The 11,308-nt window shown below is 40.5% G+C and overlaps 1 protein-coding gene across 1 annotated transcript in view; it reads left to right on the forward strand.

The window, feature by feature from the left end:
• Positions 1-1,629: 1,629 nt before the first annotated feature.
• The window catches only part of TMEM55A (transmembrane protein 55A), a gene marked incomplete at its 5' end in the record, with an annotated part of 18,155 nt that continues 8,476 nt past the window's right edge, over positions 1,630-11,308 (forward strand). The window contains 4 exons of the mRNA XM_010154597.1: positions 1,630-1,785; positions 3,122-3,228; positions 5,078-5,201; positions 10,392-10,444. Coding sequence (XP_010152899.1) covers positions 1,630-1,785; positions 3,122-3,228; positions 5,078-5,201; positions 10,392-10,444 — 440 coding nt within the window. The remainder of the gene's footprint in view (positions 1,786-3,121; positions 3,229-5,077; positions 5,202-10,391; positions 10,445-11,308) is intronic.

An 11,308-nucleotide genomic window follows, 5' to 3' on the forward strand; every position in this document is an offset into this window, starting at 1 on the left:
GGCACTGGAACAGGTTGCCCAGAGAAGCTGTGGATGCCCCATCCCGGGAAGTGTTCAAGGCCAGGCTGGATGAGGCTTTGAGCAACCTGGTCTAGTGGAAGGTGTCCCTGCCCATGGCAGGGGGGTTGGAACTAGATGGTCTTTAAGGTCCCTTCCAACCCAAACCATTCTGTGATTCTGTGATGCAGTTCTGATACCCTCAAGGTGCCTGCCTTCCTTCTGCTGCCTCTGAGAGTTACAATCAAGTCTGGGTCTGGATTGTGTGTAGGCCGAGTAGTAAAGAGAGAGCACTGAACAGCAGTGCTGCTTCCAAGGTTTGTGATGATTTTTGGATCCAAAGGGCAGGCAGGGTTTCTTATATCCCTCCCGCTTATGACATTCACTTTGAAACAGAGTGACGGAGTGGTGAGTGCTTTCTCATACGCTTAAATTTAATATTTGGGCTTTTCAGCTTTGATTCCAGCCCACAACTTCCCTCACACGCCCCCCTCCCAGCCAATACTGCTCTGATCTGTGCAGTTTGTAAACTGAAAGTAGGCTGATCTCTCATTGCTTCTGTGAAGATTTTATTGGCTGCTTGGATGTCATTGTGAAATCAGGTATTGATATCCAAGGCTGTAGTGCATTTCAAACCATTAGTATAGAAAAAAGTTAACTGTGAACTGCTAAATATGCCCATTCTTTATTTGTTTACCTGAAGAGTCCTGAACTTCTCAATAAAATAAAAGGTGGTGCCATTATATGCCAAATAATTGTGGTAATAAGCTTGTGAGAGGTTGCTGTGTTGAATTGTTTTCATTCCATGGATTCTTAAACCGAGAAGGATCCTGCGAGTTTCCTCCCTGGTTTGTTGTGGGCTCAGGACTGGCAAAACTGAAATCTGCTCTTCCATGGGGGCCTGAGGCCGCTGTATTGTCCCTTGTGTTAGCCTGCCCTGAGTGACTAAACAACTTGTGCATCCATGCTTTGGCTCTTGGACAGCAAAACTACCTGTAACCCTTAAAAGCAGAAGCTCTGAGGGCTCAGTTAATGTTATTTTTTCTTTTTCGTCTTGAAGATGGCATAAACTTGCTGTTGTTGCACTCAAGAAAGAAGCACTTCATGCCACTTCCCATCCAAGACCTGCTTCCTTAACAGAACTTTCCTCTATTTTTACCTAAAGTATTTGTGATAAGCAGTTATCTTTGTTTCAGTGTCTCCAGATCTTTATAAATGCTCTTTTTTGTTGTTGTTGTTTTTCCCCAGAAGCTGGTCTCTGGTAGCTAATAATCTGTGGTGGGTTTGAGGTTTGTTTGGAGATCCTTCCCCCCCACCGTTTCCCCTTCTTCTAAAGACTGTAAAAATTTGGTTTGAAAATAAAGTTGCATAGAAGAGCCTTTTTTTATCTGATCCACTTTTCTGGGGTAATTTATGGTGTGTTTGTGTTGCTGGTATGCTTTATGTACAGCTACGGTTGATGTTTGGGCACAGAGGAGTTGTGGGGAAGGGGAAAGCAAACATAGGTTTGTTTTATGCTTATACTGGTCATGAACTTTGATTGGGATTTTTTTTTTTGTGGCTGTTAGTGACTGTCATTGCTGACAGTGTTTTAGGATCCCGTTTCTTTTTCCCACTGAGACTTCCTGATCTCTTGCAGCAGAGCTTCCTCCTCCGTACACTGCCATTGCGAGTCCCGATGCCAGCGGCGTTCCTGTAATCAACTGCCGCGTGTGCCAGTCGCTCATCAATTTGGATGGCAAGCTACACCAGCATGTTGTTAAGTGCACAGTTTGCAACGAAGCCACGGTAAAACGGGTTTTCAGTGTTTTGTGGAGGGAAGTGGGGTTGGTGATGTTGAAGGATGTCGTCCGTAGAATTTCATGCCCTCGCCTGCAAAGGGTGAGTCCCTTCCTGCCGTCCCTGCAAGGGGCCTGTCAGTGCTGCTGGTGTAGCTGGTGAGCAGGTTCAAGGGTTGCAGGCACAAGGGTGGCTATAAGCAGTTAGACTAAATCTTCCTGCTGTTGGGCTGGCTGCACAGGATGCTTCCTTCTGAGGAGGACAAAAAAGCAAAGATGTTGTCGAAGTAATGACTTTTTCTGTAAAGAAGGGTGAAACAGGTTTTGGAGGTATGAAGAGGAATTAAGAACTCTTAAGAGTGGAAGGAAAAAAAGTAACTAACCCACACCGTACTATTCAGTCAATTTGTTAGCTTGCTAACAAACTACAGCACAACAGTTTTGAAATGCATCCGTTTTCTTTTCCAGTGATCACAGACCTTTTTTGCTTCTCTTCCCCTTTTCTTAATTAAAATCTTCAGTATTTGGCCTCCTGCTTCTATTTTTTTTCCCTTCCTGCCACTTTTAGTTTCAGGTTTTGATACTGCAGTCTCCACAGCTATTGGGTGCATTTGTGTGAAAAACACTGGATTGTATTTATTTTATAAAAACTTTTAAATTTTGTCTGGAAAACAGGAAGCCTTAAAACTGTAGGAAAATGGATTTTTTTTTTTTTCTCCCTCCCCACTCGGAGGGTAGAGAACCTGCCATTAATACTCATTTTCCCTGCCAATATATAACGTTTCAAGCCAAACAAAGTATCTTGCAGCTTTTGATTTGCTGTAGGAAAGGGACCCAGAAACTTGACTTCCAGGTTGGAAAGGGATAATTCCAGTACGGTTCAAAATAAGGGTACAGTTCAGTGATGTCTACATACTCTCTTGGTGACTGAGAACCGGACTGTGATCCTTCCACTGCTGAACAAAGCTGTTGTGCCAGGCAGGGAGGCTTGTTTGATGTTGTGACTTTTTTTTTTTTTTAATGGCTACTTAATCTTGCATTTTGCAAAATAACTACACTGAAGTCTTGAATTCTTCACTGCAAAAATAAGAATTTTTTTCCATTAGTTTGCAGAATCTTGTTTGTTCTAGGGAGGAAATTTGCGCTTCTTTGGAAGAGAGAAAACTAAGTTTGTCTTGACTCAAGTTTCCTCTGTAAGAGGAACTGTATTTCTTTGTTAGCACAAACTTGTCACTGAAGTTGTTCTGCTTTGTCACACTGTTATGAGGAAAAAAGTGAATTGCTATGACTGCTGATGTGTGTTCTCTGGTTGTTTTTTTTTGTTTGTTTGTTTGTTCGCTGTTTAGCCAATCAAAAACCCTCCTTCAGGGAAGAAGTATGTTAGATGTCAGTGTAACTGTCTCCTTATCTGTAAGGATACGTCTCGGAAAATAGGCTGTCCAAGACCAAACTGGTAAGAATAAAAAATTGTAAGTGCCTTGGATAGTTTTCTTTAAAGCAATGATGTTCTTTGTGTTGAATATTTAAAATAAAGAGGTTCACTCCTGGACCTCTGTACATGGGCACTTACAGAGCATTACTGAATTAGTACAGACACAGGTGTTGCTAGGGTCGATTCTGCTTTATTTTTATTTTTAACATTAACTCTTTTGTGTTTAGCAGTAGTCTCAAATGTGTTTCCCACTTTAGCTACTTCATAAGGAACAAATGGTATAAAGAACAATGGAGAAGAAAATCTCTTCTTGTTTCTGGGTTTGAAGTTTGCAAGAAATTATGAATGTTAGCTACTGTAAACACACAGGTTGCTCACTTTGCTTAGTTCAGAGTGGGATCTTCAGAATGAAATGGAAGAGGGAGCAGTAGGTCGGCTTCAGTCCTGTCCTCCCTTTGTTTACGTTCAGTTTTCAATCTCCTCTCAGCTCTCAACTTTAATTTACACGTTTTGTATAAAAGAAAGAAGCCGTAGTGAGTGTTCTCAGCATTGGGCTTAGGGTGTCAGACATCCCACTGAGGTAGGAGTAACTTGATTAACTGCTGCAGCTCTAACAGGAGAAATTGAGATGAAGGCTAAGTCTGTGGGTACAGGAGTGGGAGCTCTCCCTCACCAAGTGCCTGAGTCACCAGCCTGTTGGCTGTTCTGGTTTTGAAACAGTTTGAGACTTGGGGATTATTTTTTTTTCTTTACTAATGCAGTGTTGGGGAAAACCATCAAAACATTCCTAATATTCTCTGAGAGCAAAAAAAAAAATTCATGGATACTTCAGTTGTGATGTCATATGGTTGGTAGCCAGGCTGAATCCAAAACTACCCAAAACATTCCTAATATTCTCTGAGAGCAAAAAAAAAAATGTTCATGGATACTTCAGTTGTGATATGTCATATGGTTGGTAGCCAGGCTGAATCAGAAACTCCCTGATTTTTTTAAGATAATCTCAAAAGCATACGTCTTGGTAGTTTCCCTAAGATAGCCTATGTATTTGTCCTACAGATGAGATGAGCAAAATGGGGGTATCTTGAAGGAGAGAGTTGGGAGTATGCCCTAAGTGGAAGGCTCCAGATTGAAGGGAGGCCGTCTAGAATAATACAGTTTTCCTTGTATAAAGGGATGCAGTGCAAGTTAAATAATGCTTTAATTTTTCCCTTCATGTCTTTCATGCTGGGAAGTCTGATCCTCTTTCGGCTTTAAGTTGGGTAATTTGGGTACTGTACATTTTGAATGGCCAAAATGTACAATTATACTATAAACACATTGAGCATAAAAGCAAATACTCACAAAATGTTTTTTAAAGTAAATTTATTATATTTGGTCAACCATTTCTTTAGCTCACTCAGTTTGAATGGGATTTTTACTGTATGAGTGCGGATACGCTGCTTATGTTGACATGGTTGCCAGTAGTGTGGGGAAGGAGGAGTATCTGACTTGGGAAGAACTAGGTTATGGAAGAGTCCTTACTCTTTCTGCATGTTTCACGTGGGTATGTACATTCCAATTCATGGGCTTGCTCAGCCTGGGTATTAAGATTTCATTTTCCTGAGGAGTGTTTCTGCCATATGATGGCACGTCTTTGATCTCTACAGGGTTCTGGCTTGCATGGCTGAACTTACAGTGAAGGAGAATGTTTTCAAAACTGAAAAGGAAAACACTTTGGACAGAGACCAAAACTGGGTTCGTCATGTATTCAAAAAGCAGATTATAGTTTAAAAGTGTGAAATACTTGGTAGCGACTGAGCTAATTGCTTAAACGCATCGTCCTTCTCTTTTGCTAGCTTAATTACACGTACATCTAATGTTCTTAACACAGTAGACGCATCATTACTCTTGGTCCAGTAATGCTGATCCCGGAGGAGCAGCCAGCCCAGCCTGCCTTGCCAGTTCAACCAGACGGAACTCGAGTGGTGTGTGGGCACTGTGGAAATACATTCCTTGTAAGTAAAGCACCAGATTATCCTTCTTGCCTCACTGTGCTATCCCTCGAGCTGTTGGTTATAAGAGCATATTGCCTTGCTCTGTTGCATTGTTGAGAACGAAAGCACCTTCTGTGCTATGGGCTGGAGTTGGTTATCTTTACATGCATTTCAAGAAAACCTTATAATAATCTTTCTGTGCGTGCATGGATGAAATCCAAAGTCAGTCTTACTGCTTAGTGATGTGAGAGGGGAGGGGGCTGGAGAAGGAAGTTATGCTGCCAGGTTCTGTTTAGGCTTACAGTGATGGTTATGTTCTACAGTGGCAAAGAGCGCAGCTCTGCCATTGCTGTGTGGGCCCCCAAAAGCTGTTTGTTACAGCACTTGCCATCAGCATACCTGTCAGTTGGTGCGGATTTTGTGAGGCTGACAGTTGATTCTGGTTTTGAAGTGGAAGGATGCAAGAATACTCTTGCCATTGAACTGTTTGCTGCCTTTTACGTGGATAAGGGGTTGCCGTACTTGAATTTTGATTTAGGAGGAGTCTCTGCAACACACAAGTGAGTTAGTTTTAGTTTCATCATCTGGCAGTGCTTGAATGCTTGTGAGTTAGGGAGATGGCCAAGAGAAGTGGTACAGCTGAAGGACCCGCACCAAAGTGTGTTAGGTGCCTGAAACAAAGGATTGTAAGTTATGTAAAGGCTAGAAAATACTCAAGTGCATTTTTGTGAAAGGAAAAAAGGAGGATTTGCTTGTACTGGGCTTTGTAAAGAGTTGTGCCTTCAGATCTTTACTTCAGGTTTATGGATGGGTGAGGTGCGCTATAACGGCTTAACTACTATAGCAGGTGATGATTGCAGGGAGCAGGAAATGTCTGTTAGTTTTCTTAAAGGCAAATGAGGGATTTGATTAGGAATTTACAAGTAATGTACTATCTGAGAAATCACTAGAGATGCTTAAGAAATACTATCTACTAATTCTTCCTGTATATTAAAAAAATAAATAAAATGCTCCATTATAACCCTTCTGAAGAGCAGTAGTCTGTAATTTGAGATAGCTGGACTGGGTTTTCTGTTTGCCTTTTTTATTTAAATGTAAGGCTGTAGGTGACCTTAACTAATAACAACATTGCATGCAATCTAGAATAATGTTACTGATGTAAAACTACTGATCGGTGGAAGAAAAAGGCCATCTCAAGTACATATTCTAAAGCAGAAATGTTTTACTAAAGGTTGACTTTTCTTTTAGCCTTTTTTTTAATATAGCAGCAGGTTACAAACTGTTAAGTACCTGCATGAACACTGTAGTCTGATAGTCATAAATTTTTTTGTAGTGCAGTTATGGTTTTTAGCACAGCTTTAAAACCTTCACAGTCAAAAAGCAGTGCAGTAGAACAGTTAAGGTATTAAGTTGTAACGTGGTCTCTTAACACATAAGACCATCTCTACTATGTGATTTTAATTTTTTTTTTAATTTATTTTTATCAGGGAGAGTCAGTGTTATGAAGTAAAATTCTCATTGCTAAATTACTGACCTATCTCGGGGGGCTTTCATTAGCATGGGAGTTTTTATTTGTCTTCTATTTGTTTTCTCTGAGTGCAGCTCCAGTTAATTCTGTAGTTTACACTATGAACTTCTCTAGATGAATGTAAGGGGAAAAAAGCTCAAAGTCATCAAGGCTGATTTTTGCCCATAACTACTAGATTATGCCTTAAAAGGCTAAGTTTTCTACTTTGGAATTTGTGCATGTGACATTAGATCCGATGGCTGCTTTAGGGAACTGTGTAATTTTGAACTTTGTAGTCCTGTCTGCCAGTAAGACCAATTTGCCACATCACAGTACACTGAAAAGAAACCCACAAAATCATTAGAAATTTGAAGCTTTTATTCTTTTATGCCGAGTTATCAAGAAATAAACCCTTTTTTCTCACTTTACACAACTTTCCCACCACTGTCTTGCTTCTACCCTTTTCTGTTAAGTCTGAGATTCTGCAAATAAAATTTTTAGTTCAGAAAAATCAGGAAATTGCTTGGGTTTGAGAGTGAGGAGAGAAGCCAAAAAGAGAAGTGCTTTAGCCAGCCTGGAAACTCAGCTTCTGTGAGGGTATTTCTGCCCTTTGATATCTCCACATTGTAAAGCAAATATGTAATGCTAGGTGCAGCTCGGTAAGGTATCTCTCTTACTTTCTTTGGCAGTTAAAAGATAAATAAAATAGACAAGCAAAGCTCGAATCCCTGCGGTGGTGAAGTCAAATTGTCAGTTGCTTGTTTTGTGTTCTTGTTCACCACCCTTCCAAGTTTTTTTTCCAAATGAAAGCTGAAGTATGGAATGAGCTTTCCTTGCTTCTGCACATGGAAGGTGATAATTTTTTTTTTATTATTTTTTTTTTACAAATTATTAAAAGTGTGCTTCATGCTGTGGAGTGCCTTGAAGTTTCTCTGTCTCAGCTGGGAGAATGACTTAGTACTGAAGTAATACTGTAGCTGAACTTTCACTAGTTACTCACATTTTGTTCATCATATTATCTTTTTCCTTGGTAACCTGATAGGAGTCCTTGCTGTGTTAAGATTTGCACTGTTTCTGGTAGATTTGGAGTTCAGACAAGCAGAAAAAGTGGTAGAACAGAAAAGGAGGGCAGGGTGAGGGCTTCACTGTCTTGCTAAATCGCAATCTGATCCATCTTGGGCTTTTTTTGAGAGGCTGGGGCTGTGGCTGAGTTGCTGTTTCTGCCAGCAATAAGTCATTCCCCACAACACTTCTCCCAGGGGCCTCTGCCTGTGGTGGTTTGTGGCTGTTGAGGCTGAGTTGCCTTTGGAAATGGTGGTGGGCAAAGGGGGGCGCTCCCTGTGTTGTCATACACCCCCATCCTCCTGCTACTGCCCTGCTTTTAGAGAGACCCTCAAGGACAAGGAGCCAGGAGCAAGCTATGGCAGCCTCCGGCTGTAGGCTAAGCGCTGTGCTTTCAGTTGTGCTCTGTCAACTTTGTTTAAAACTAATCAAATATGAAAATGATTTCTTCTAAAATAATTGAATAGAAAACCTTTTAAATCCTTTAGAACGCTAAGAAATATTTTAATCTGCAGAAGTATTTTCCTTTCCCAAAGGACCTGGGGAGGGCAGAGGGGAAACTTCTGGCAGAAGCAGCTGTATTGGTGGTGGGGATGTATGGTGTTTTTATATATATATATATGCTGGGTTTGGGGTGTTTTTTCCCTCTGCCTTGTACTGAATGCACTGAGAACTATTTTAGGCTCAGAAGGAAGCAAGTTTGACATATTCTTCTAGTAATTCCCTTGGTGGATGTCTGGTTTTGTCCACAGTTGAAACACAGAAGAGCTCTCTGAAATCCTCATCTGTGTTCCAATGCATCTAACCAGGGATTTGGGCTGTCATTTATTGTATTGCTTCAATTAGAAAAATACAGGTTTTTATTCTCAGCAGGGACCTAAATTTCATGTAAATGTAACCTCAGGTTTTCTTAACAACATGAAACAAGATCAGGTACGTGAAAGCACTCACCCTGTGTATGTGTTTAAAAAAACCAAAAAACTACAAAATAACCCAACACACACACACAAATCAGCTTTAAGCATGATTTAAACTACTTGTTAAAACTACCAAAAATCCACGAATTTGAACATACGTGAAAATAACCTTCCCCTACTGTGGTAATGTGATCTGATTTTTGTACTTTTAATGTATTGTTGCATTTTTCTTCTTTTTCTGCAAATGTTTCCGGTATGCGCAGGAGGCATCATGACACTTAGTGCTTCTCTTACTTCCACCTAACTCCTAATGAAAATAGATTATCAGTGCCCCTTTTTTCCATCAGTGTTTGGAGCCCAAGTGCATTGGAGTTTGTGTCCATTAATAATGAGTTTAAACTGAAAGTGGGTAGATTTAGATTGGATATTAGGAAGAAGTGCTTCTCGGAGAGGGTGGTGAGGCACTGGAGCAGGTTGCCCAGAGAAGCTGTGGATGCCCCATCCCTGGAAGTGTTCAAGGCCAGGCTGGATGAGGCTTTGAGCAACCTGGTCTAGTGGAAGGTGTCCCTGCCCATGGCAGTGGGGTTGGAACTAGATGGTCTTTAAGGTCCCTTCCAACCCAAACCATCCTGTGATTCTGGCTAATAATCAGAAATCGTAAAATAAATAAAACTCTAGTAAGATCATTAATGACTAATTTTGGAAATGGCGTTGCCTACACTGGGGTACGAGTAGTGTAGAGAAGTGAAGTTGAATTGCGTATTTGTAAAATGTAAGTCCTGGAGTTAGATTCCCTTCTGTTTCTCGAATTGCAGTTAGACCTCAAAGAACAGCTCTGGAGAGGCCTGTCTCCATCCCTGGTACTGAGAACTGCACCTTATCCCACTCTCCCTCTGGAGAACTAAGGGAAATAGAGCAGGCTTTCACAGGGATGCAGGCAAACAGCTAACTTGCTCCTCTGGCAGGAATGTGTAGTGCTCCTGCAGCGTGTTGCTCAGAGGGGGAGTATTACAGAAGCTTTCATTTTATTAAGGGATAAAATAGAACTATGCTGAATCAGTTTGGCCAAGTGTTTGTAAACAATAAATACACGGAACAACTATGTAACTGGTGTTGTAATTGGATGCTCCAGAAGGGGGCGGGGGGGTTTAGTCTGTGCATGGGGGGTTATGACCAAACCACGTACGGTTTTATATATCACCTTCTTGAAATGTCATGTAAGTAGCCAATAGTGTTCCTTGTCTTACTGGTATAAAACTTACAAAGATGTCCACTTTCTAAAAATTCTTTGGCTAGTCTTTCTGCACACACTTAATAGTTTTCACAAATGATGCAAGGGTTGGGGAAAGATGGGAAAAGGCATTAATCTGTAATTGTGCCAAAGAAAACACAGTTATTTTGATTCAGGGTATATTCATAGTCATGGAAGGAAGGGAAAATAACCGTATTAATATTATGATGTTGCCCATACTGTGCCTCTGCATGAAACCACATTACGTCAAGCGAATCTTGTAATACTAAGTCAAGTCATGGGAAATGTTCACATGGAAATCCCAGTCCTGTGTTGCCACTGACAAAAGGGCATCCCATTTAGGTAAGAAAGCAAGAAACAAGTCGCAGAAAGCCTGAGAAGCAAAATGTTTTCACAGTGACATTTAGCATGAAGTACAACAAACATTTTTCTCAGGCCAGTTTTTCAACCTTTTTGTTTTTTCTTTCTTACAGTGGATGGAACTGAGGTTTAACACACTAGCGAAATGCCCACACTGCAAAAAAATGTAAGTTCTCTGAAAGCATGGTTACGTAAACTAACTGGTTTTCAGTTGCCAGTGTTTCTTACGTAAAAGTCTTTGGAGTAAAGTGTGTCTGCCGTGCTGATTGCTTTCCTGGGCTCATCTGAATGTCAAGGCTAAAGAATTCATGTGCATGCAACATGCTCTCCAGTCTTTATGCAGAAATCAGTAAGTTTGACAAATGCAACTTGCGTTTATTAAAATGCTCTGATTGAATTGCTAGAGACAAAGTAAGGTGCTGGCAGTAGATAGGAATGGGTTGCTAGAATTAACAAGTTATGTCCTTGAAATTTTACCACTTCATGCAGTTAATCAGATGTTGTGTTTAAATGTGCATCTTGTGTTGCCTTATTGTAAAAGGAGGAAAGGAAATAATCTTGTTTGAATTTGAAAGAGTTGTTACTGATTGCATAAACTCAACTTGTGCTAAGCATCTTAATATATTAGTTTGTTCAGTGTTTATGAATTACTGTGGAATAACTTGTCTACTCATTTGTGATTGCTTCAGTAAGAAGAAGAAAAACTAGAATACAAGAGCCATAAGAGTTTAGGGGTTTTTTTGGTGGCTTGTTTGGGTTTTTTTGAGTATTTTTTTGGCCTTTCTTATCTGAGGTCAGGAATACCTAGTTTGAACTGTTGCTAAAAGCTACACTACCAATATACTTTAAATTTGTATGGAATCTTCACAGAGTATGAAACAAGGCTTAAAGGTACTGATTCAGACACTTTCTTGTCCTGCTGATTTAGTTAAATATTTTTCTTCCTTTGGTAGGCAAGTGTGACTTCAGCTAAAGGAGCAAATGTGTTTTCCACTGGGAATGGAGACCCACTGCTGTTTTGCATGTTGTA

This window comes from Eurypyga helias, unplaced genomic scaffold (genome assembly GCF_000690775.1).
Source record: "Eurypyga helias isolate BGI_N326 unplaced genomic scaffold, ASM69077v1 scaffold37906, whole genome shotgun sequence".
Lineage (NCBI taxonomy): Eukaryota > Metazoa > Chordata > Aves > Eurypygiformes > Eurypygidae > Eurypyga > Eurypyga helias.